At 42.8% G+C, this 26,916-nt stretch overlaps 1 protein-coding gene across 1 annotated transcript; it reads left to right on the forward strand.

Moving 5' to 3' along the window:
- Window positions 1-560: 560 nt before the first annotated feature.
- On the forward strand, window positions 561-26,025 carry Smim31 (small integral membrane protein 31; the record flags this gene model as incomplete). Its single annotated transcript, XM_041674053.1, has 4 exons — window positions 561-879; window positions 14,705-14,780; window positions 17,179-17,336; window positions 26,003-26,025. Coding segments are annotated over exons 3-4 (159 nt in total), but the record flags the coding sequence as incomplete, so codon positions are not given.
- Between the last annotated feature and the right edge of the window lie 891 nt (window positions 26,026-26,916).

The raw sequence follows: 26,916 nt of genomic DNA on the forward strand, positions 1-26,916 counted from the left end.
TAATTTTATTGCATTAAAATTTGGCTGGTATTTCACAGGGTATTTTCCCTTTTCCTTCCTTCCTTCCTTCCTTCCTTCCTTCCTTCCTCCACTTAAGCTTCGCCCATACCTGTGTAGAGTACAAGCTAGGATCGACATATGAAAAAGATAGGCATTTTTGTCTTTCTGAGTTTAGGTCACCTCAATTAATATAACACTTTCCAGATCCAGCCATTACCCTGCAAATTTCACTAACAGAAAATATTGAATAAGAAGAAAGAACGCCCAAGAGCTCCTCACTGTAGGGCAGTAGCAGAAAGCCCTGAAAAGGGACCCATGAAAACAGAACCCAAACTCAGCAAGCAGGTACGAAGTCTGTAAGTAAGCATGGCTGGGAAGTTACCTGCGTACTAAATTCTCTTCCCTCCAGCCGGGCTGTGTCCTTAAGGTTAAAGGATACATTAAAGATCAACCACAGTCTTATGTCACGCCCACAAGGCTCGTGCGTGCCTGCCCACGGGTAGTGTTTGCCGGCTCCCTGTCCTATAAGCTAATGGTATTTGCAGTTAGGTGTGTGATGGAAAAAAGTAAACAGCAGAATACTCACACCACTTCCTGTTTCCTCGTCAGTTCTTCACAAGGAAGTGAGCCTTTATTTGTTTATTCTTCGCCTTGAGAATGTTAATTCACATCGGAGGAGTCCTGATTAAAAGCCAGGCAGATTAGGGAGCTCGGGCAATGGAGTAGCATCCTAAACCCACATTTTCATGGCCTGCAGGAGAGCCAGTGAGACCGCACACTAACAGGCGAAGTTTCCTTCTAATCTGACACACAGAAGATTCTTGTCTGCACCAGCCTCACCGGTCCTTCCTGGCTTCTCTCGGGATAGGAATGTTTCTGGTAAGTGATTATATGATTCCAGTGTTTTCTTTGCCTTAAAATGAAACTTTTTTGTTCATTCATATGGACTGTTAAGATGTTTTTCTAGTCCAGATACAAGAGTCTGCTGCTTGTTTCTTCCTGAATGTATTTTTTTTTAACAGTAAAAAATATTTTTTTAACTTCCCAGACTGAAGGACACTGTCTACTTTGCTGGAAACATGTCCTGAAAGGGGCTTCCCTCTCCTCTGCTACATTTCTCTGGTTTGTCCTCATTTTTTTCTCCAAAGCTAGAAAATGTGTATTTTTGTTGAATTCATGAGCAATTGAACAAACTAAATTAAACCACAAAGCTTTACTGAGTTCTGGTACTTTCTTACTGTGGAAAACGTGGTACCACGAAACAAGAAAGAACTACAAAGAAAAATGCTGGGCAACATAGTTAAATAAAGCCCTTCTTATTTATTGTGACAATTAAAAGCAGATTAAATGATAGCATTTCCTCTTGAATATATCTCTTTATATAATGACCAGCTGATAAAAATCTGTGGCCCACATTATTTTTCTACATATTTAATCTAGGAATTTTAGGAAGGATGTGCAGGTATGTATACATCTCCAAAGGTCACACTGAGGGAACCGACAAGTCAGATTTGCTCAGGATGTGGTAAGTGTGGAACTTTTGCTTGCGTCAGGATAGAGAGCAAACGATATTGCATTGTTAACAATTTTTAAGGCTCTTTGGGGTGCAATACTTATTATATATATGTATGCATTTACGATGTTTTTTTGGGGAGGTTGTTTGTTTGTTTTTGTGCCTAAGGTCAGTTATTTAGGCCTTCAGTGGCAATGCCTTTGTGTTCCTAGAGTTTCATCTTGAAAGTAGTTTCGGCCTGAAAGAAAATAGAGTGACTGCATCAAGAATATCCAGAAATCAACAATATGGAAGTCATGATTGGCACGCTGTTGTGCTAGCTGCCTCTCTGGCTGTCTACAGTCCATCTATCTACACCCCCATCACTTTAGCTTCATCATGTGTATGATGTATTATAAAGTTAAAGACTGCAGCAAACTTAAGTCTAAACAGTGAAGAAAATATGTCACTTGGGTTCACCATGTCACCTTTTTCCTAGGCTAGAAACTCCTTCCCAGTGGCATAGAAAGGAGACCTGGTGACAGGTCCGGAAGGAGTTGGAGTGGTAAGGGGAGGTATGGCCAAAATATATTGAATACACCTGTGAAACTCTCAAAGAAGAAAATTTTAAAGACCCTTCAAAAAATTCCTGGCATAGTTGTGTACACCTTTAATCCCAGCAGTCAGGAGGCAGAGGTCAGCAGATCTCTACAAGCTTGGGGTCAACCTGGTCTGTATCATAAAGAACCTACCTCAAAAAAAATATCTAGTGTCCACTGAAAGGCATAATATTTAACGTGGCATTTGGTGAGTGTAATACAAATCTCTGTTGAGGTATAGAACACCACTCTCACTCTCTATCTAGAAAATTCTTCATTTTCCTATCTAGTCAGTCATTATTCATTCCCCACAATGGCAAATATTCTTCTCCTCAATACACTATGCACACACACGTAGAGTTTTTAAAGATTTATTTGTGTTGTATCAGTATTGTTGAATGGTATTTCATTGTGTGAATCTATAACAATCTACATGTGAATTCTCTGCTCAATGGAACCCTAAGCCTGGTCCAGTTTGGGCTATTGTGAATAAGCCTGTCCATGAATCTATGCACATATTTTCTGGATGTGTTTTCAGCCTCTTATGTAAAAATATATGGGAATAGAATTGCTTGGCCCTAATATAATTTTCATTTTGATTATATAAGATACTTCGTATAATTTTATCACCCTCAAAAACATTGTGTGAAACTGGGCAGGCAGGTTAGACTCTGTGAGTTTGAAGCCAGCCTGGTCTACAGTGAATTTCAGATGGTCTAGGGTTACATAATTAGGTCCTGTATTTTTAAAAAAGCTCTAAAAAATAACAATAATAATATTAAATAGTATTTAGGCTTCATGACATAGTATAAGTAATATATTCTTTTCTCTAAAACTATTACAAAAAATAATAAACAATTTCATCTCTGGAGCCAGGTAACAAACAGAACTCTCCCTTAGTTGATTTCTCTCCATATAATTCCATCATTAAGCTGTCATCAGCACCATAAAACAATTGATTGCAATCCACCCTTGAACTTTGGCAAGGCTTATCTTGTCGATTTACAAAGCTGGTCAGAAATGGATGCCCTTTGGAACCTAGCTATCCGCTCTTAACACACTGATATACACACTGTAAGAAGCCATTCACAGTCCTCTTACCTGTATAATCTAGGGTTATGAGGAGCTGGGTCAGTGAGTGTCCAGCAGTCCAGTGGCCACTGGCAATGAAGAACAGGGGGTTGCCTGCCTCTCAAACTCAAGACAATCTAATGAAGTCTCTGCTCTTTTGTCTTGTCTGCCCCCTCCCACATTCCTCCACCCCCTGCCATCATTTCCCGGGTTCTAGAAAGAAGTGCCTACAGAAGGGACAAAAATACATTACTTCTTCAGACTCTGCGCCGTACCCTACATTCACAGAGTTCTGCACAGGGTCAGGAAGTGATGAAATGAGAAACTCAGAGGCAAGTCGATCTTTGGGACTTGGAGGCCAACATGACGTACATAGCGAATTCCAAGCCAGCCTGGTCTACACAATGAGACCCTACCTAAAAAAGGAGAAGTTTAGGGAGCCCCAACATCAGAATCCAGGTCTGGCATCCTAAATGAGCAATGCTTCTGAATTAGGCGTGGCCACACACTTCTCCTGTCTTTAACAGCTACCAAATTCTAATAAGGTAGAATGACTGTCTAATTTCATCAAAATGATTAGATACACACATTCAACATCACCTCCAGGGAGCCAGGCCAGGTAGCCCACACTTTGAATCCTAGCACTTTAGAGGCTAAAGCAAGAGGATTTCTGAGTTTAAAGTCAGCTTGTCTTGAAACAAACAAACAAAAAACACACAGGACATAGAGGCAGGAGGGTCAGAAGTACACAGTCATTTTACATACAAAATCGAGGCTAGCCTGGACTACCAGGTCATTTTACTTACAAGATTGAGGCTAGCTTGGGCTACAAGATAAAAACTATTTCTTCATGTGTAGCAAACAGGTCACCTCGATCTTGTCAGGCTGACGAGCATGGAAGCAGCTGGGCTCCGGGGAGATGTGACTCCACCCTGGGAATAAATGAACTCTTTGAAATTCCTGCAAAGAGGAATTCTGCTGGCACCTGCTCCCAAGCTGAAAACCGAGCTCAAGGGAATCTGAAGTTGGAAAGTCTGTGGAGATTGATTAGTTTTCAGACGCGGAACGATTCGGATCGCTTTGTTAGCATATGACCAGCTACCTAGAGTAAAGAGGATTTAAAAATATTAAAGTCCCAGCATGAGAAGAGAGTGCCCACACTCAGGAGAGAAGCTTAAGGATCTAGGAAGGCACACCTCCGAGAACTGCCAGCCACTAACGTTTCCTTCAGCAACATGAATGTCTACTGCCTGAAGACTTCCATGAGAGCAGCAAAGGACAAGCACAAACCCTTGGGTGGCTTCTAATTCTTCCAAGTTTTTATTTTGTCTTTTATAACCACAAATCAATTTTAAAAGTGGTAGTGGCGCATGCCTTTAATCCCAGGACTTGGGAAGTAGAGACAGGCAGATCTTTATGAGTGCAAAGTCAGCCTGGTCTTCAAGAGCTAGTTTCAGCACAACTAGGGCTATTACACAGAGAAACCCTGTCTCAAAAAAACAAACAAACAAAATATATATATAATACTATATTATCATAAATTATATTATATGTGATCTTATATATAACTATATATACATTATATAAAATTATATGTAATATCATATATAGATTTATTTATAAAATTATAATAACATATATTTTATAGAGATACAGGAAGTGATATTAAAATGAAGCCAGACAGGCATGACGGCACAAGCCTTTAATCCCAGTACATAAGAGGTTGAGGCAGAAGCATAACAAATTCCAGAAAAGCCTTCATGAGAGAGACAGAGAGGCAAAGACATAGATTGACAGTCGTGGTAGCTCATTTCTGTAATTCAACACTTGGGATACTAAAGCAGAAAGATTGCAGTAAATTTGAACCCAGTCTGGACTAATAGTGAGTTCCAGGCCAATCTGGCATGAAGCCTGAGATCCTGTTCAATAAATAAATGATAAATAAATATGAAATGTTGGAATAAAAAAGCAATGTTTATTTGGGTGAGAGTAGTCACTTTTTAATTTTTACTTTATTTTGTTTATTTACTTTGAGGCAGGACCTCACAATGTAGCCCTGGCTAGCCTGAAACTCAATATCTACACCAGGCTAGTATCGAACTCATAACAGTCCTTCTGCCTTAGTCTTCTGAGTTTGGGACTAAAAGTGTGTGCCACCAAACCCTGCCCATCACTTTTAAAATAGCCACGTGAGGGGCTGAAGAAACCACACAGTATTTAGAACCACTTGCTGCTCTTGCAGAGGACCTGAGTTCCATTCGTATCACAAGGGCCTATAACTCCAATTCCAGGATACCTAACTCCCTCTTCTGGCCTCCTAGGGCCCTGATAGCCACATGCGCGCACATACACACACACACACACACACACACACACACACACAGAGAGAGAGAGAGAGAGAGAGAGACAGACAGACAGACAGACAGACAGAGACAGAGACAGAGACAGAGAGACAGAGAGAGATAAATACACATAAAATGAAATACATTCCTTTAAAACGCCAGTTGGCGGAGTGGAAGAGATCACTCAGTGATTAAGAACACTTGCTTCTCTTGCCAAAGATTCTAGTTTGGTTCCTAGAACCCAACAGGTGGCTCATAGTAGCCTGTAAGCCCAGCTCTAGGGGACCCAATTCCCTCTTTGGACTCCATGGCACCCATGGAGATACACACATCTACATTCACAAATGCCCATGCACACACACAAGTAATTAATTAATCGTGTAGACTAGATGGGATGACACACTTCGGGTCCCAGCACGTGGAAACCAGAGACAAGAGGATCAGGAATTCAAGCTCCTCCTTGCTGTGGCTTTACAATAGGCCCGAGGCCTGGAGCTCCATGGCATTATATAGTATATATAGCTATATACTATATTAATAAGTATAGATTATATGTATTTAACACCCAATAAAAAAGTCATGGAGCTAATGAAATTTTAAAGCCAAATACAAACTGAGACTAAATTTTAAAAGAATCGTTTAACACGCAAACCTACAAGGGCAATTCTCGACAGACGCAGGAAGAGAACTGAACAGCAAGGGCTGTGCTTATTAAGAGTGCCAGGCTCCATTCACATGTCTCACTGCAGACAATCCTCCCTAGAACTCCGATAGCTGACTATCTAAACAAACAGCTAACAATAGTGTGTGCTGCTCCTACAGGACAGAGAATCTCATTCCAGGCAGTGTTCTCAGCAAAACTTAAATGAAGTCACAGACTGCTTGGTCTTTAACCCTGTGGGTGTGTCTGTATAGGAAAACATCAAGCCATCTCTCCTAAATATACATAATTTTTATATGCAATTATACTTCAGTAAAGCCAAAAATCTTGTGGGTGGCATAAATCTCAAAGAATTTCTGAAACATGGTAATAAGAGAATGATACAGAAAGATCTTAGATGGGCAGGATAGGTGGTTTTCATCCTGATGATATGAAATTAAGTGGAAATAAAGACTCTTGGAGGTGATGGTACACACCTTTAATCCCAGCATTTGGGAGGCAGTAGCAGGCAGATCTTTGAATTCGAGGCCAGCCTGGTCTATAGTGTGAGTTCCAGGATAGTCAGGGCTACACAGAGAAACTCTGTCTAAAACAATAAAAGATTCTAGAGGTTGGAGAAATGGATTTGTAGTCAAGAGAGTCTCCTAAAGGGAGGGAGGGAGGAAGAGAGGGAGGGAGGGAGGGAGGGAGGGAAGAAGAGAGGGAAGAAGAGAGGGAAGGAGGAAGGAAGGAAGGAAGGAAGGAAGGAAAGATCCAGTGGGTTCAGACTAACGGTAGATACAATATGAAAATAAAAATAAAAGCTCAGCATGGTGGAACATGTCTGCAAGCACAAAATCTGAAAGGCTGAAGTAGAAAGATAACAGGTTCAAAGCCAGTCTGATGTATATAGCAGGACTCTGCCTCACGAAACAAAACTAGGGACTGTAGGGTTCAATGCTAAAATAGATGACTCTGGGTTAAAAGCACTTGCTGCTTTTGCAGAGACCTCTGGTTCTGCTCCCAGCACCTATGTGGCAGTTCCAAGTTATCTGTACCTTCAGTTTCCAAAGGACTCTATGCTGTCTTTATTTGGGATACTACTGCTGTGATTAAACACCAAGTGTTGTAATATGGAGTGGCGGGGCTGTGTCCCCGGCACCCGGCTGCCCGCACGGCTAGCTTTACCCAAAATAATTACACGGAAACTGTATTCTTTTAAACACTGCCTGGCCCATTAGTTCCAGTTTCTTATTGGCTAGCTCTTACATATCGATCCAACCCATTTCTAATAATCTGTGTACCTCCACGAGCTGGCTTACCAGGAAAGATCTTAACCTGCATCTGTCTGGAGTGGGAGAATCATGGCAACTGTCTTGACTCAGCTTCTTTCTCCCAGCATTCTGTTCTGTTTACTCCGCCTACCTAATTTTATGTCCTATTAAAGGGTCAAGGCAGTCTCTTTATTTAACCAATGAAATTAACACAAAACAGAAGACTCTCCCCCCATCAGCCAAGACCAAAAGCAACTTGGGGAGGAAAGGGTTTATTTGGCTTACACTTCCATATCACTGTTCATCATTGAAGGCAGTCAGGACAGGAACTCAAGCAGGATAGGAACCTGGATGCAGGAACTGATGCAGAAGCCATTGAGGAGTGTTGGATATTCCCTTGCTCCCTGTGGCTTGCTCAACCTGTTTATATAGAACCCAGGACTGCCAGTCCAGGTATAGCACCACCAACAATGGACTAATTAATAAAATGCCTTATAGGCTTGGTGAAAGACCAATCTTATGAAGACAGTTTCTTAACTGCATTTTTGTAGGGACCTCAAGGCTGGCTCAGGACATCCCAAGAACAAGTTTTCAGCACATAGGAAATTTGTTTGTCCCAGAGGGACAGGGGGCAGGGATAAGTAACATAGACAGGAGAAAGAGGATGAGGAGGAAGAAGAAGGGAACAAGGGAGAATGGGAAAAAAGTAAGAGAGAGAGGGGTTAGGAATAATTGTCCCAGAGAGACAAAGGCTGCCTCTGGATAGAGAAGAGACATAGGCAAATGCCAGTTTATAAAGACAAAAGCGAAACCCTGTGTTAGAATGATGTGTTTAATTTTAATTGGGGGTGTTAATTAGGTGGGCCAAAAGAGGGTTTTTTGATTGCTAGACTTCAATACTTTGATAGCTGAACGTTGGCAGTCAGCCTCAGGAGAGAGAAGTGGCTAAATAATGTGCCTAGCTTTAGGGATATAATCTCACAGTTTTTATCAAGATAGAGGGAATGGCGGTAGGGCAAGGCCTGCCAGAGCCTTGTTTGCTACACTGGAGCCAGCTAAGGTCCTTGATGTTTCCTCCTCTCAGAAGGCTCTGGTTTATGTCAAGATGGTATAAAAATATTTAGCACAGATGCCCTCTTCTGACCGCTACTGACATTGCATACAAGCATTTGAGCAGGCAAACACTCATAACACATAAAATAAATGAGTAAAAAAATACTAGAAAAAAATGGGGTCTGGTGTGTAATCCTGTTGGTAGATCACTTATGTAGCATGCATAAAGTTTAGGGTTCAGTTTCCAGCACTGAATAACCTAGTATAGTGGAACACACTCCAGAGGTAGAGCAGGAGGATCCAAAGTTCAAAGTTCTCCTCATATACATAGCCACGTTCATGGCCAGCCTTTGACTATTTCTAAAAAAGTAGTATGCACTAGAGAGATGTCTCAATAGTTACGAGCACAGGCTGCTTTTCTAGAGGACTTGAGTTCAATTCCCAACACCCTTTCTTACTCTAGTTCCAAGGGATCAGACACCCCCTTCTGGTCTTTGCAGGTACCAGGAATGTATATGGTATACAGACATACGTGCAGGCAAAACACCCACACACATAAAATAAAATATTTTTTAAAGGAAACAAAAAACAGACATATACGGGGTTATGGGTAGAAGGAGAAACTAAAAGGCAAGGGTTGTTCAGCTGAGATCTTTGCAAGTCGACCTAACCCAAAACATGGTCTTTCCTGTTTTTAATTGATTGTTCTACTTAAATAAGACAGGAAATAAAAGAGAGAAAGCATGGGAAGAAAGTACAGAATTATGTCATCTGGGAGATGTTTGTTTAGAAACCAGGAAGGAAGCCCCAGTGGTTTGTTAAATCTTCATAAGAAGGTGGCTTTCTACCTCCGTGCTCGGGAACCAAATGGTAACGGTTGCACGGGGGAGATTTCCGCTAGTCTGAAAAAAAGTCCCTAACAAGCAGGATCGTTTGGATTTAGTGTTTTGAGTTTGCTGGTGATGAGCCCCTGTGCTAGGGAAATCCAAGCACAAGCAGGGTACTGTTCTAACAAAATCTTCGAGGGAGAATTCAGTGATTGCGTGGTACTGGAGATAACTTCCTTGTCTTTGTCTCTGCTGTAAGACAAAGCCACCTAAGAGCAAAAGGGTTGATTTTGGCTTAGAGCCCCAGAGGGACACAGTTAATGACAGGCAGAAAATGCATGGGGACAGGAGCTTTAGGTGAGCAGGTCACACTGCTTGTAGTCAGAAGAAGAAAGAGTGGGAAGTAGAACCAGGATAGAAAGCTTCAAGCCCCGCACCTACGATGCACTTCCTCCAGCAAGGTTCAAGGCCTTCCGCTGTGAAGTGAAGTACCCACTCCAGCAAGGTGGCAGCTTCTAAAGGTTCCATAACCTTTCTAAAATGCTTCAACAGCTGGTGACCAAGTATTTAAACATATGAGCTTATGACATGCATTCTACATTCAAACTATAGCAAGAACTTTTAATATTTTTCCCACACCTGAAATTTTATTTAGAGGAAATTTCTCACTGATGAAATGCCATTTAAGTGGGAAGACATGTATGGAATTGTCCAAAGGCCAGGGAAGTTAGTCAACATTTAGGGACTAAGGATGTACTACACTCTAGTTGGTAACGTGCTTGCCTGGTATGCACAAGGCCTTCCGGTAGTATGTAAACCAGGTATGGTGATGCTGCCCCAGGGAGCGCAGCAGAGGGATCAGGAGGAAAGCCTTAGCTACAGAGTGAGTTTGAGGCCAGCCTAGGTGACATGAGACGCTGTGGGGGAGAGGATATAAAGGGAGAGGAAGAGAGATGTGGGAAGTTAAAATGGTGGGAAATAGGAGCTCAGAGATCCAGAGCACTGTTGCTGTTGCAGAAGGCCAGGGTTCAATTCCAAAAACTCACATAGGGCTCTCAGTCGGCCGTAACTCTAGTTCTGGGTGATCTACTGCCATCTTCAGGCCTCTACAAAAATCATGCAAAGCACCTATACGCATAAAACAAAATCATAATTTTTAAAATTTTAATGTGAAGTAGAAGTCATAGTCATTTCTATTCTACAGCTGAAAGTTCAGATAGGGAATAAACTACTAAGCCCATTGTCCACCTGCATGAGCCTAGACGGTGAATAGACAACTCTAGAACACCCGCATATAGACAAACATGTGGTGTTTTCTCAGAGATGAAAAAGATTATATTTTATAGTCCTCTCCTCTTTGCTTTCTGACTATGGATACGTGACCAGGTGCCACATACTCTATCCGCCATAATGGACTATGTCCCTTCAACAGTGAGTCCAAATCAACACTTCCCTTAAAAAGAGAGAGGTTATAGTTGAAAGCCTTGTTTTGCAGACAGTGGTCATCCCATGACAGAAACCTGTACCGCTTCCACATCCTCACAGACACAGCAGAAAGACGGCCACTTAACGGCAGTCAATGCTCATGGAGCAGGTGTGTTCGTGAGACATTTGTCCCAGAAAGAGGACAGAGGAGGGAACCAGGAAACAGCATCATAATGGGTTAGTGCCAGTCTGTGCATTAGCTGAAATCTGAGAGAATATCTGTACTCACTATAGCTTTTCTTCCCAAGGCCGTTGAGAATGAGGAAGAGACATACATGGATCTAATCTCCATGGGAAATAGAAAAAGACAAAGTCTCCTGAGTAAACTAGGAGCAAGGGGATCATGGACGAGGGTAGAGGAGAAGAAGGAGGAAGGGAGAGGAACGGAGAAGAATATATAGCTTAATAAAAACAATTTAAAAAGAAAAGAAAATGAGGAAAAGAGAGGTGGTGATGCAGGCCTTTAATCACAGTACTTGGGAGGCAGAGACAGGCAAGGCTATGCAGAGAAACCCTGTCTCAAAAAAAGAAGGAAGGGAGGGAGGGAGAAAAAAAAAGAAAGAAAATGAAGAAGAAGAAAGAGGAAGTGTTCACATGAATTCACATGAATTTTTTTTCTCTTTTTTTCCTCCATGCCTGTCATTTTCTGATGTGGCCAGATGTTAGAATTCAAATACCAAAAACATTCCTTGGTAACCAGAAAGTTTACCTATTTGCTTGGGTTGTGAATGAGCTCTTTATTTGAACACTGGCAAATGTTTTCTTTGGGTTAAGGCATTCATTTTATCAGGTACCGAGGCCCTCAGTGCACATACAGAGCGTTTACACAAGGAAGGAGACTGGATAAGAAGGGCCTGTTCCTCACAGTCCCCAAGCCATCACTCAAAAGTGCCACATCACAGAAAGGCAGGGCGCATAGTGTGAGAGAGAAAGGGAAGGGGCAAAAGAGAAGGGCATAGCCCTCTGGAGAGAGGACAAGAGTAGGAAGGACGTCGCTGGGACTGGGAGACTCTGAGGCCATTTTCCAAGCGCACGTCCTGTCCTCTGGTTGAGGTGTCAACATGCAGTAGTCTGACTGGTCTCACCGAGACTTCTGAGCCCACATTTCCATCCCCTTGAAACTCAGGTTTCTACACTGAGCTGTTTGTTCATGGGCTTCTCTCACTGACTGAGTCAGGGAAGACTCACGGAAATTTTTACTACAGGCCGAGATGCAGTTCAGGGGTAGCGTGCATCAAGCCTTGGGTGTGAGCCCCGGAGCATATGGCAGACATACAGCAGACATGGCTGTGCAGACCTGTAATCCCAACACCCAGGGAATGGAGGCAGGAGATTCAGCTCAAGGTCATAAAAAGCATGAGACACTGTCTCAAGGGGGAAAAAAAGTAAGAAAAAGAAAAAGAGAGGAAGGAAGGAAGGAAGGAGGGAGGGAGGGAGGGAGGGAGGGAGGGAAGGAAGGAAGGAAGGAAGGAAGGAAGGAAGGAAGGAAGGAACTTTTATTACACTACCCTAAAGTCATTTTTCTAAACCCTCCTAACACAGAGGGAATAGAAGAGACCTGTGGTCATGGAGCATAGTTCATGAGCAGGGTAGACGAACAAGGAAACCCAGTGGATCATCAAAACTGTAATGACAACTAATCAATGTCAAGCCCAGTTTCGACTAGAACACAGGAAAAACAACTTACTTGCAAAAAAATAATAATAATAAACCGCATATGGGGTATACAACCCAAGGAAAAAAAGAGATGCTTTTCAGATGTTCCACAAGAATTTCGAGAAACACCGTCTTTGTATTTAGACAATTTGTGTGTGTGTGTGTGTGCACACGTGCATGTGTGCATGTGTGTGTGTGTGATATGTGATATGGTATATGTGTGGTCTATATGTGGTATGTGCCTGTGTGGTGTGTATGTGATATGTATATGTGTGTGGTGTGGATGTGATATGTGTGTATTGTGACGGATACATGTGTGTGTGGTGCATATGCATGTGGATGTGATAAGTATGTGGTGTGGGTATGTGAGGTGTGTGTATACGTGTTTATATTTGATGTGTGTGGTGTTTGTGAGGTATATGTGGTATGTGTAGTGTGTGTATGGCATGGGGGTGCAGTACGTATGTGAGGTATATGTGTGTGGTGTGTATGTATGTTTGTGTGAGTATGTGGTATCTATGTGCAGTGTCTCTGGTGTGTGTGTGTGTGTGTGTGTGTGTGTGTGTGTGTGTGCAGTGTGTGTATGTATATGTGGTAGGTATGTGGTTTGTATATGGGGAGCTATGGGGGTGTAGCGTGTATATGGATGTGTGGTCTATAGTGTGTGTGGTATGAGTATGTGGTGTGTATGTATGTGTGGTGTAAGAGTGTGGTATGTGCATGTGTAATGTGTGCGTGTTGTGTGTACATGGTATGTGTAGTTTACACACTGGAAACTGAACCCAGGACATCACATATGCCAAGGACATGTTCTGCCACCAAACTGTACCCCGGCCTCGAGAGAGTACATGCTGACCAGTTTCCACGCTCTGACAGTGGTGGTAAGAGCGTCTTTGTAGGATTAAGGGCATGGTGGGGAGAGTGCCTGCCCAAGGGCGTTGTCCGTCTGACGTAATCAGGCTCCTCATTCAGAAGTGGAAAGAATCTGACACTGTCGCTACTGTGTGGTATCATCTTCACACAGCTTTCCACTGAAAGGGGGAAAATGTTATTTTACTGGAATTACAGCCCAGGAGATGCTGGAGTAGAAAGAGCTCACTGTGGCCTGTATCCAAAGGGTGACAGCGGTTATCTCTGCCCACAACACCTACACTAATGCCATTGTTTCAGCTAAGGGGCAGCTCAGCTGTAAAGCGCTTCCCAGCAGACACAAGGCTCCAACCACTAAGTTAATAAATAGACAATAGAATATTATACAAAGCCAGTCATGCAGGCACACACTTGTAATCCTAGCCCTGGGAAGCTGGGGCAAAATAAGCACAGTATGTTCAAGGCCTGCCTCGACTGTGTGGCATGAGCCTGTCTCACAACAAGCAAGCAAAAGTGGGGTTTGGTTTTGTTGTTGTTTCGTGGCTTTTTGTTTTGCTTGCTTGCTTGCTTGCTTGCTTGCTTGCTTGGAGACAGGGTCTCACTTCGTAGCCCAGGTTAGACTGGAACTCACAGAAATCCATCTACCTCTGTCTCCCGAGAGCTGGGATTAAACTCATGCAGCCCCACACTCAGCAAGCAGGAGTGTTAATCCCAAGCACGGAATGAAACTATGGGACATGTAAGGCCGTTTGACATCAGCATGTTGCACCACAGAGGCACAGTACAGCATCCCTGAATTCAGCCATTCTTCCTTCTCTACCCTTCAGCATGCAGACGCCAGTAGATGGCGCCACAGATCACTTTTCTTGTCTTCCCGTTTTTCTGTGTATTAGCAATAAATATAAGTTCTGGTTTCTGTAACTTTGTAGCAGAATTAATAATCTTCACAGCCTTTGAAGAAGTAGGTTAATACATCCAGTTTTGAAATGATGATAAGTAAGAAGATGTGTGTGAGTATGTTTCTCTGCTAGCCATGGGGTTAACATTCCCGCACTCAACTCACAATTATGTGGGTTGGTTTTGCTGGTGAGCCTCATCTCCTCCCCTCTTTCCTGAATGAGTCTTGGGTCCCTCTGCTCCCCCATACAGCCAGTAGAATGCCCACATTCCCCTGCATGTCCTTCAGAGTAGATCCTGGCTTTGTTTCTTCCCTTTTTCTCCTTTTTTCTAAATTTCACTATTGCTAAAATATTAGCACAGAGCTACAAAACCTCACACTGAGATGTTTCCCCATTGCCATTTGTCCTTCCTCTATCCTGCATGTGGAGATACAGCTATTATAAAATCAGCTTCAGTCTGTCTGATCCTACTGAAGATCTGTGTTCACTTTAACAGGGGCAGTGAAATGACTCAGCGGGTAGAACACTCACAAGATTCATGACCTGAGTTGCTCCCTGGAACCCGTGGAAAGGCGAAGAGAGAAAAGACTCCACAAAGTTGTCCTGGGACCTCCCTACCTGTGCTGTGGCACATACATGTGTGTGTGCACACACACATATGCACATACACACACATATGCACACACACGCACACCACACACACACACACACACACACACATCACCACCACCACCATTCTGGGCCTTCTTTTTAAAAAAAAAAAGTTGGAATTTTGAGCATGGTGGCACACACCTTTAATCCCAGCACTTGGGAGGCAGAGGCAGGTGGATCTCTGTGAGTTCAAGGCCAGCCTGGTCTACAGAGCTAGTTACAGGACACACAAGGCTACACAGAGAAACCATGTCTAAAAAAGAAGGAGGAGGAGGAGGAACAAGAGGAGGAGGAGAAGGAGGAGGAGAAGGAGGAGGAGAAGGAGGAGGAGGAGGAAGAGAAGGAGGAGGAGAAGGAGGAGGAGGAGGAGGAGGAGGAGAGGAGGAGGAAGAGGAAGAGGAAGAGGAAGAAGAAGAAGAAGAAGAAGAAGAAGAAGAAGAAGAAGAAGAAGAAGAAGAAGCTGGAATTTTGTGTAGTGATCTCCTGCTCTCCATGTAGCTGCAGTGGGCCTTGAACTCCTATCTTCCTACATCTGCCTCTCAAATACTAGGATTATAGGCATATATCATGATACTGTCCTGTCTTATTTTAAAAATCATTTAAAAATTGCATTTATTTTAATTTTGTCCATATTTTCACTCCAGATTTTAAAAAGTGGGGAGGAGGGTGCTGGCATAGTGGTTCAATAATCCTAGCAGTAGGGAAACAGAGGTGAGGTAGATCTCTGTGAGTTCAGTTCAAGGTCAGCTTGATCTACAGAGCAGTTGAGGATAGTCGAGGCTGTGAAGTGAGACAGTATATGACAGAGAGAGAGAGAGAGCTGAGAGAGAGTGTGCTGAGAGAGAGAGAGAGAGAGAGAGACAGAGACAGAGAGATAGAGACAGAGAGACAGAGAAAGAGAGAAAGAGAGAGAGAGAGGAGAGAGAGATATTTTACTTTCCAGTCCACAATCTCATCTACAGAATATGTTGAGATCACCTGAATTCCACACTAAAAGGAACCTGAAGCCTTAGAGAAGAGACTAACAAATTCCTTTTTACACAGTAGATGAAACCTTTGAGTGGGTTCTGAAGGGAAGATGGGCCTCTCTTTCTCTAGGTGTCTTCAGAACTCCCCTAGACTCTTGGCAGTGTTTTAAACAGTTGGGATTTGTCTAAAAGATCTAAGAGGGACTGGAAATGTGGCTCAGAAGTTAAAAACACTTGCTGCTCTTCCCAAGAACACAAATCAGATCTTAGCACCCACTTCTCATGGGTGCCGGACTCCAGTTCCAGGAGATCCAACTTTCTCTTCTGACCTCCAAGGGCACCTTAATACATGCGGCTTACACACATAAATAATCAGATAGATGATAGATAGATAGATAGATAGATAGATAGATAGATAGATAGATAAAACAATTTTTATTGAAAAAAACAATAAAATATAATAGGGCAAGTGAGATGGCCCAGAGGGTAAAGGCACTGGCAACAGAAGGCTGACAGCTAGAGCTGAATCTCCACAACTGACGCCACGAAGTGGTCCCCTGATCTCCACGTACTTGCCACAGCACAGGCACTCACAGACACATCATCCACACATGCGATAGTAAATAATAAGAAGTGAGGTGGACCTTTTTTTACTAAGCTTCAAAATAAAAAGTCTTACAAAAATGTGTGATCATAGGCTTCAGATCCCTGTGTCCTTTTCCTATTTATGCAAAGCAAATTTGAGTTAATCATGCCAAATTAATATTTAAAAACATACACAAACACACCTTTTCTTTTTTAAAAGGTTTATTTGTTTTGATTTTATGTATATGAGTGTTTTGTCTTCATATATATATATGTGTGTTTGTGTGTATACCTTGTGAAAGCCTGGTGCCTGGAGAGGGCAGAAAAGGGTGTCATATCCCCTGGGGTGAAGTTCCAGACAGTTGTGAGCCACCATGTGGGGGCTAGGAACCAAATCCAGGTCCTCTATAAGAGAAGCAAGTGCTCCTAACCACTGAGCCATCTCTCCATCCCCGTATTCTTGGTTTTTGTTTGTATGCTTGCTTTTGGTTTGGGATAGATATGTTTTTTTATACAGAATTTTGGCTCTAGAGACTAGCCTGGTCTCAACTCACAATGATCCTACGCAGGCCACCCTAACACTAAAATGACAGCCGTGTATCACCACACCAAGCCACACTTCGTTTTCACCAAGGCCAATTAAATGGCTCTGGGTACATAGGTGCTTTGATAAGTTTAAGCATATGTGTTCGGTTCTAAAATAATAATTGCTGAGCAGTTCTCTGGACTACGGTGTCCCTAAGGCGATGTTTGTTTCCTACTGTAGGTGAAAACACCTTTGGGCTTCCATGGAGCTTCCATTCACCAACCTGGAGATGGCGTTCATTTTGCTGGCCTTCTTCATCTTTTCTTTGTTTTCTCTGGCTTCCATCTACACCAACCCTAATGAAAGAAATGAAGGTAAGACAGAAAAGAGAGGGAGAGCCCTTTACGGCCATTGTCTGTCTTTTCCTTCACAACCATCTTTCTCTGTGACTGGATTTGGTTTTGTTTCCACTCTGTGTGTGAGAATGAGTATGTTTGGTTTTATGGTTGGGGTGTGTGTGTGTGTGTGCATGTGAATTTATGTGTGCATGTGTGTGTGTATATGTGTGCATTTGTGTATATGTGTGCATGTGTGTTTATGTGTGCATGTGGGTGCAAGCATAGGCGTGTGTGTGCATGTTTGTTATGTGCTTTTATGTGTGTACATGTGTGTGTGTGTAAGTTTATATGTGTATATGTGTTTCTGTGTGTGCATGTGCATGTATGGGTATGTGTAAATTTGTATGTGTATGTGTGCATATGTGCATCTGTGTGCGTGTGTATGTATGCATATGTGTGAATTTGTGTGTGATTTTATGTGTGTGTCTGCGTGTGTCTGTGTGTGTGGTTTTATTTAAGTGTGTATGCTGGGAAGAAAAAGCATTCAAATTTTTTTTTTAATTCTCTTCAGCCTCGGGAATGTAGCTTAGTTGTGTCTGGGAGATAGCCAACTGCTGGAGGGATTGCCTACAGCACTGGAAGCCCTAAGAACCGCAGACACCAGATGTGGCAGCACATATCTGTAATCTATCACTCTGGAGGTGCAAGCAGGGGGATCAAGGGTTCAAGATCCAGCCTGGGACACAAGAAATTCTGTCTCAAAAATGAATTAGTTCTCATTAAGGCTCAAGAATACATAAAATGAAGATATAGTTTAAACCCCAATGCCATGTTTTTGCCAATAATAGCAGGTGTTGAAAAGGAGGCATATGAATATGTTAGCTGGTCCAGACGTCACCAAGATCCATGCAAAATAAATAATAACTCAGGGAACATTTTTGAGACCAAAAAGTTATACATGTATGTATAAATACATGCCAAAAACATTTTAGATATTTCTAGAGAATAAGATAAAATCATAAACAAGTTATGATTGTAGATGTTTGTTTGTTTTGAGTCAAGGTCTCACATGTAGCCTTGACTGTCCTGGAACTTACTATATAGACCAGGATGACTTTGAACCCACAGGGTTCTTTACCTCACCAGTACTGAGATTAAAGACATGTGCCAACTTGCCTGCCTGTGCTTACAGCAGTTTGATTTGTTTTGAATTTTTATTTTTTTATGTGTATGAATGTTTTGCCTGTATGTATGTGAATGTATGCATGTGAGCTTAGTACATGCCTGGTGTCTGAGAAGGTTCAAAGAGGCTCTGGACCCCTTGAACTGGGGTTACAGATGGTTCTTAGACCTTGAATGAGGGCTAGGAACTGAACCCGGGACATCCGCAGGAACAGCAAGCTCTCTAAAGCACTGAGCCGTCTCTCCTGCTCTTTCCCATTTGTGGATTTTAACCAAACTTTTTTTCATAGACTCTTGTCTGTGAGAAGTACTGTCTGTGAAATAGATGATGTCTCATAGACATGCAATGGTGAACAACGGATTAGAACACGAGGGTCCCACGAAATACATACCCAGCTTCCTGCCAAAATCTTCAGTGGGAATCCTAACTGGAGTCTGTAAAGCCTTGTTCTCGTTTCACAAATTGCTTGGATTGTATTTGTTTAAAATGGATTTGGCTGACAGAGTTAGGCCAAAGCAGCATTTACTTTAACTGGGTGATAATGTGTTTCCCTCATATGGTGGTGACTTTGGGACTGACATAGCCTTCCATCTTGTCTTGAACCAAGACTATGTCATTGCTTCCTTACCATCACTAACCTCCAGCTCCACATTATGGACCAATCCAGAAGACTGGAAATCAAATTTTTGGTCTCAATAGTCAAACACCTAGGCAAAATTGTGAGTCTGTATTTCCAAAGCAACAAAAGGTAAAACCAATAATGCCTTTTGTGTGTGTGTGTGTGACATTTAATTAATTAATTTTATTTACTTATTTATTAAGATGGGGTCTTACTATTATAGCCCTGATGGCCTGGAACTCACTACATGGACCAGATTAGTCTTTTGTTTTGTTTTTTTGGTGTTTAAGTTTTTCAAAACAGGGTTTCTCTGTGTAGGCCTGGCTGTCCTGGAACTCCCCCTCTAGATGAAGCTGGCCTCGAACTCACAGAGATCCACCTGCCTTTGACTCCTTAGTGCTGGGATTAAAGGTGTGTGCCACTACACCCTGCTTACTTATTATTTTCAAGATAATATTTAATACTTTGAAAATTTCATGCATATATCCAACACCTTTTCATCACTTCCCCTCCAACTTCCCATGGACGTCACTCCAACAGATTCTCTCCCACCGTCATGTCGTTTTTCTTTCATTTCGGAGCCACTGAGGCCAGTTACTACTGCTCATGTGTGCAAGGATATGGGCTCATCAGGTCATTCAGTGGAGCTTGATCAACTACCAGTGGCCATGCCCACATCCGGCAGCCACCAACTGTCAACAGTGTTTCAGCTAAGGGCGGGGCCTGAGGTGCCACAGCAAAACCCATCATTTTGTGTGCTAAATTTAAAAATTAATTTTTAAAAATACATTTTGAGGTAGATGGTGTAGAGTGTTCACCTAGGAAGCACAAGGTTCTAGACTAAATCTCCAGTACCACATAAACCAGGGGTATCTGTAGACACCAGTAATAACACTACATGGGAGACAAAGGCAGGAAGATCAGAGTTACCCAAAGCTTTATAAGGAGTTTACGGCCAGTGTTGGCTGAAGATCTTAGGTCAAAAACAACAAAAATAAATAAATAAAAAATAGAAAAGCAAACTAAGCTTCCTGTACAGAGTTATACATTTAATGACCATTTATCATCCAAGAAATTAGACACCCACTATGATCTCTAAGCCTAACGCAGGAGAGAAATGCTGATCACTACTCAGCTCTGTGCTTGAGGAAAACAGCTGCACCTCAGATACAGCCCCCACTCTTTTCTTTCCTGAAAACCCTGCCCCCGTGTCCCACAGCAGCACGGCTTTGTCAGGAAGAACTGTGTGTCCCCATTCTTAGAGAAGACTCACTGTCTTGGCTCTGGGCTGCAAGAGCCTCCTGAGGACCTCGAGTTTACCTGATACCAGCACAAGCAGGCCTCTCCACCTTGTCTCAAGCAGTTGGCACCGGCTCCACACACTCCAGCTCTTTGTCTTACAGTTGTTGCGACTGAGATTAGAACTGTTTGTCCCTCTGAAGCTAGCGGGAGATGAAGATAAATGCTTCTTGGGAGGCTGACTGAAGGGTCATTCTTGAGATGGCCATGGACCTAGGAGTCAGTCACTCATCTAGAACTCCGATACGTCTCTCCCTAACAGGCTCAGAGAAAACCACCTGCTGAAGTTGGGTGGCTTTGGATCTGGGGTGCTGCCCACATGGCATTTGGCTGGCTCGAGTCAATGTCTCTATTTGTTCTTTCATGTTTTTTCTCTTTTACCTCCCTTCTTTCTTTCACAAAAATACGGTATGGCTCCTCTTTATGATCCCCTCTAAATGGGCATGTTAGATCACATAGCTTCTTAGTTGGGTTACACGTATTGCATTTTTTGAGGAAAAGAGGTGAATGTTCAGTATAAGAATCTCACTACGAGGCCAGTGAGATGGGTAAAGGTTCCTGTCGTCAAGCCTGGGGACATGGGTTTGATTCCTGGGACTCACATAGTAGGAGAGAGCTGACCTCTGACCTATACATGTAGGCATGCCAGCTCATGTATGTGCGCTCTCTCTCTCTCTCTCTCTCTCTCTCTCTCTCTCTCTCTCTCTCCACACACACACACAATGTAAATTTAAAAAAGGGTGCCTTTAAAAAATCATAACTCAGTGAGAACAGAATACAGAATTTAGTGACGAAAGTCGACACTTGGATCCTTTCTGCTCATGATCCATGCGTAATCAGTGTCTGCTGCGAGAGAAAACAGATCATAAAACACGAGATGAAATGAAATTATTGAGCAGAAAAGACGACTTATCAGTTAGAGGCACTTGTTACCAAGATTGAAGACTAGAGTTCCAATCCCAGGGTCCTCATGCTGAAAAGACAGAATCAGCTCCTGCAAGTTGCTCTGTGACCACCACATGCATATGCCACACATGTGCTTCAGTAAATATAATAAAAATGTTTCAAATTAACCAGGTAGTGGTGGCACACGCCTTTCATCTCAGCACTCAGAGAAGCAGAGGCAGGCAGATCTTGGCGAGTTTCAGGCCAGCCTGCTCGACAGAGTGAGTTCCAGAACACTCAAAGCTGCACACAGACACGCTATCTTGAAAACAAAACAAAACAAACAAAACCAAAATAAAATTAAAGGCTTTATCTTCACTGAATCATTTCCTTGAAAAAAAATGTCAATAACAAACAAAACAGGTAAGGCAATATTTTACACAAAATAAGATAATTTTAAACTCTGTACATCACATAGAGTGTTCTATAATGTGCAGATTTGGTTGGTTTTAGTCTGTGCTCCAGGCAGCTCTTTAGAGTGCTATCCAGGACATAGGCGGTTCTGAAGGACCCATTATTGAATGTCATATTAGCGTGATGTAGTCTCTCTCTCATTCTCTACTTCTTCCCCCTAACCGCCATGATGCTTTACGTCTACTTAATCATCCCAGCCTGTCCAAATCTATGAAACAGACATTACAACTATATTACACCTAAAAATCCTCAAACATACCCACTGTAACCCTTTACATAAAATTCCACCCCCTGCAGGATGGTGGTGACGCATGCATTTAATCCAGCAGTCAGGAGGCAGAAGCAGGCAGATGTCTATGAGTTCGAGTCCAGCCTGGTCAACAGAGTGAGTTCCAGGACAGGCAGGGTGACACACACACACACAAAAAAAAAACCCTGTGGAAAAAAATAAATAAATAAGGATTCTATGCCTTTGTGAAGGAGCAGAAACTCCATTACAGGCTGGTGTGTACACAGAGTCGTAATCTAATATGACTCAGGCAGGTGGTTTGCCCTTGTCCCAGCTCTAGGGAGGTGAAGACAGGAGGATCAAGAGTTCAAGGCCAGCCTGGGCTCCATAAAACCTATCTCAGCAGAAGGGTGGGGCTGGAGAGATGGCTGTGTGGTTAAGAATACTCGCTGCTCTTACAAGAGGACCTAGGTTTGGTTCCCAATACCCAAGTGGTGACTCGCTATCACCTGTAACTCTAGCTCCAGAAAGCCTGACACTCTCTCCTGGACTCCTCAAGCACTAAGTACATACATAGTACATATACATACATACATACAGGAAAACACTCATAAATATAAAATAAAAACAGTAAACCTTTAAAAATAATAAGAGCTGTGTGTGGTGGTGTGTACCTTTAATCCCAGCAGTTGAGAGGCAAAGGCAATCGAATCTCTGAGTTCAAGACCAGCCTGATCTATAGAGCAAGGACAGCCAGGGCTACATAGAGAAACCCTGTCTCCAAAACTAATAATTATAATAATAAATAAAATCTTAAAAATACTCAGCTGAGTTTCTATAAACACCCCCCAGTAAACAGTAAACTCAGTGTCATACAGCGCATACTAAGTCAGAACAGTACGAATCTATATTGGTAGTTCTGAAGGATGGTTCTCAGTGTGTACTCAATTACCCATCAACAGCATCCACATTCCATGTGTCCATAAACCATATATTCTAATCTCGAACAAAATGTAACCAGCATGGATGTACTCACTTGGCAAAAGAAATTATGCAATGAATGCCGAAGCAGATGCAGACACGTGGATGCGGATGTAACTGAGTGATAAACTGTTCACCTAGTCTGTACGGGGCCCTGCGTTCTCACCCGCTACACCGTGAAAAGCGTTTATGCACAGACAGGCCTGTGCATTTCCTCCCTTAGTATTATCCAGACCACAGTGTCTTTTCCTTCAGTGGTAAAGAATCATGTCAGGCTGCTTCATGGTCCTTGGCTGTCTAAGCTGCTCACCGAAAAGCTGCAGCCTCGGTTTCGGAGAGACTGGGGTGATACCCAGTGTGTACTTTAGAGACTAGCTCGCAGTGTTGCAGGTAGGAGCCATTTCCTGCCTGAATTACACTGTCATCCACCTGCCTTTGAGAGCTGTCTTGTCTAATGACAGGAGGAAGTGATAAAATGCTAGAGAAGCCACAGGGAGTTATAAGGATGTTCTAGGTAAGCAATGATCCTTCATCAAAGGTGTGTGCACAGCCTCCTGGCAAACAGTGGCTGCCCAGATCCCCATGACAGACACTCCCTTCCAGGGTAGCCGTGGGAACTGCCAGGTGGAGTGCCTTTGAGACTTCATCTGCAGGCTCAGCTCACAGACCAAGCAGCAAAGCCAGAGCCTAAGGCTCATGGGTCACCAAGGCAGATCAGGAGAAAATTTAAATTATTGCAGAATTCTTTAGCTAGACTTGAAAGCCCTATATACATTAAGAATTCACCTAGTGTAGTGGTGCACATCTTTCATCCCAGCACTCGGGAGGAAGGGGCAGCCTGGTCTACGCAGAGTTCTAGGACAACCAGGGTTCTATAAAGAGATACTGCCTCTATAACAACAACAACAACAACAATAATATAAACTTATAGGGCTAGAGATATTGTTCAAAGGACCCTGGTTGGATGCCAAGTGCCAACAAGGCAGCTCACAACTCCAGTTCCACAGGACCCAGTGCCCTCTCTGGTCTCCACAAACACCAGGCATTTACATGATATGCACACTACATGCAGGAAAACACTCATATGTATAAAATAAATAAATAAAATAATTTTTTAAAGAATTAATCTATAGGGCTAGGGAGATGGCTCAGTAGTTAAGAGCACTGCAGACCGCTTTTCCAGAGGACCTGAGTTCAGTTCCCAGTGCTCCCTTCAGGCAGCTCACAAACTACCTGTAAAGCCAGCTCCAGAGGTACCTGACGCCTGTGGCACTCACTTACACACATAACACACACACACACACACGCATGCACGCACGCACGCACGCACTAAAAACAGAGCTTTACAAAAAGGAATTTATTTCTAATCCTTGGTGAGAGTATACTCCTGTAGCTACCGTGTTTGAGAGATAGAGGCAGTAAAATCATGAGTTCAAGACCAACCTACGCTTCAATATAAGGGGCTTGAGGAGACTGATCAAGTTACTTAGATGCTTCAACTGCTGTTGTCCAGCTGTACCAGTGTGACCAGAAAAACCATTGCAGCACTTTCTAACTAAAAGGACTAGATGGATGGATGGCAGGAAATAGATCAGGGTGGGTCAGGCCCCCGTCCTTCCCATGCACACTGCATGACTTGAGTAAATCCTGTAAGTGTCGTGAGGCTGCCCGTCTTCATGTGTAAGTTAGTGGAGAGAGAGAGTACCCACATGGAGCTGCTGTGGGAGCTGAAATGTGACAGGTAATATGTGATCAGGGGTTTAAAAGCCAACACTTCCTTTGTCAAGTTGCCTCACTTGAGGGCTGTTCTTGCTCAGGTCCTCTAGTTGTCTGTGATCTTTCCTGTGGCGTGCTCTTGTCGGTATCTCTGTGACTGTGTTAAAGTGTCTGTGGCCTCTTGAGATGATTGATGTCTTTGGTGTTCTCAACTGAACTCTCTTCGGGCATTTATCTTACACACACACACTTAACCAACTGCAAACAAGTTGAGTTGGTTGAAATGAATTTCACGTCTGTAGTAGTTTTTCTAAAGCATTATTGGTTTGGTTTTGTTAGGTTGGGGGTTGGGGTTTTTTGCAGAGGTTTAGGAGGCATTGTTGTTTTAAAGGGGAGTATGATGTTTAGTTTTGGTTTAATGGCGACTTTTGTGACACCAAATACAGCATGATGACAAGAAATATTCATTGAGAACCTGCTCGTAGATATGATGGCTCAATATTAGTTGAGAACCTGTCATAGATATTATAGCTCTTCCAAAGAAATGATACTTACTTTGTCCTGGAAGGACTGGCTAATCAACACCCCCCAAAAAATGCTCTAAAAAACACACTTATGAATTCTAGAATCTGTGTGGCTATATCCTTAAAGGAATATTGACAAAGACAAAGCATTGAACAACCAACAAATGTTCCGCCACGCTAGAACAGGTTCAGGCTATCTCCTTACAAGTCCTATAAATGCCTGCATAGATATTTCCACTCAACAGCTGGTCACCGGGTCCCTCTGTTGACTGATGGGTTCACTGCCCTGACCACAAGCTTTTAAATATTCATGAGGCAAAATCCCCGCACATTCCAGTGACTAAATCATCTCTCACTGTTTATCTGATGCTAAGCATTCACATTAACCTCGCAGAAGGATAGAGTTTACGCCCCTTGCGCCATGCATCACATCGTCCTCCCTAGCCTCCAGGCCCTCTGACGGTCAGCACTGAAGACTACCATATACATTGCACTGAAGCAGAGGTCAATTTTGTTTTGTTTTGTTTTGTTTGAGACATGGTCTCATTGTGTAGCTCTGACTGGCCTGGAACTCACTAAGTAGACCAGGTTGGCCTCCAGCTCACAGAGGCTTCTGCTTCCCCGAGTATTAAGATTAAAAGTGTGCACCATATGTGACCCTGATCAATGTCTACAGATGGATTCTGAAAGGTGCCCCGTAGTCAACAGTCATTTCTTGTGCATTTTGTCATCACTGATAAGTGAAGAATCAGTAAGAAACTGCACACCAGGTACGGTGGTGCACACCAGGTACAGTGGTGCGCACCTTTAATCTAAAGAAGGAAAGGAAGAAGGGAGAGAGGAGGGTGGGGGAGAAGGAAGAGAAGGAAAAAAGAGAAACCTTGCAAAATATTTCTGTCTACATTTGTTTCTAGTTATTTTGGTGGTCATGGTAACAATTCAATAATAGTTGAATAATAATTAGTTTATGGCATCAAAAATTTTAAATTGAATTCAACTCCATGTCCATTTTTGTAAAGAAGGGGAGGGTGTTAGCTGAGTTGGGGGTATTTTGGGTTTTTTTCCTTCTTTTTTTTTCTTCAAGATTTATTTATTATGTGTAAAACATTATGCCTCCATGTATGCCCGCACACCAGAAGAGGGCGCCAGATCTCATTACTGATGGTTGTGAGCCACCATGTGGTTGCTGGGAATTGAACTCAGGACCTCTGGAAGAGCAGCCAGTGCTCCTAACTGAGCTATCTCTCCGGCCCCCAGGGGGTATTTTGTTTAGTTGAGACAGGTCTCTTTATGTAATCCTGACTGGTCTAGAATTCTCTATGTGGACCAGGCTAGCCTCAAACTCTCAGAAATCCACATACTTCTGCCTCCCTAATACTAGGGTTAAAGGTGTGCACCTATGTGTGCATGTTTGTCCAACAATCTAGTTCTGTTATTTTTTAATATTTTTAGATTTTTTAATTATAAGTGTGTGTGTGCACGAACATGTGTGCAAGTGCCTACTGAGGCCAGAAGAAGGCACTGGATGCCCTGGCACCAGTGTTACAGGTGCTGTCAGCAGCCTGCTGAGTTCTGAGAACTGAATTACAGTCCTCTTCAAGAGCAACAACTTTTAACCACCAAGCCGTCTCACCATCTCTTTCTCTGTTCTGAAGGAAAAGACAAAATGGAAATGTGTGGTTGAGAGGGCATGCTTGGGTGGAGAGGTGGCTCCGCCATTGAGAGCACTT

The sequence above is a fragment of the Microtus oregoni genome, unplaced genomic scaffold (assembly GCF_018167655.1).
Source record: "Microtus oregoni isolate MIOR12 unplaced genomic scaffold, Mior012 000025F_ref0000491, whole genome shotgun sequence".
NCBI classification, from domain to species: Eukaryota; Metazoa; Chordata; class Mammalia; order Rodentia; family Cricetidae; genus Microtus; species Microtus oregoni.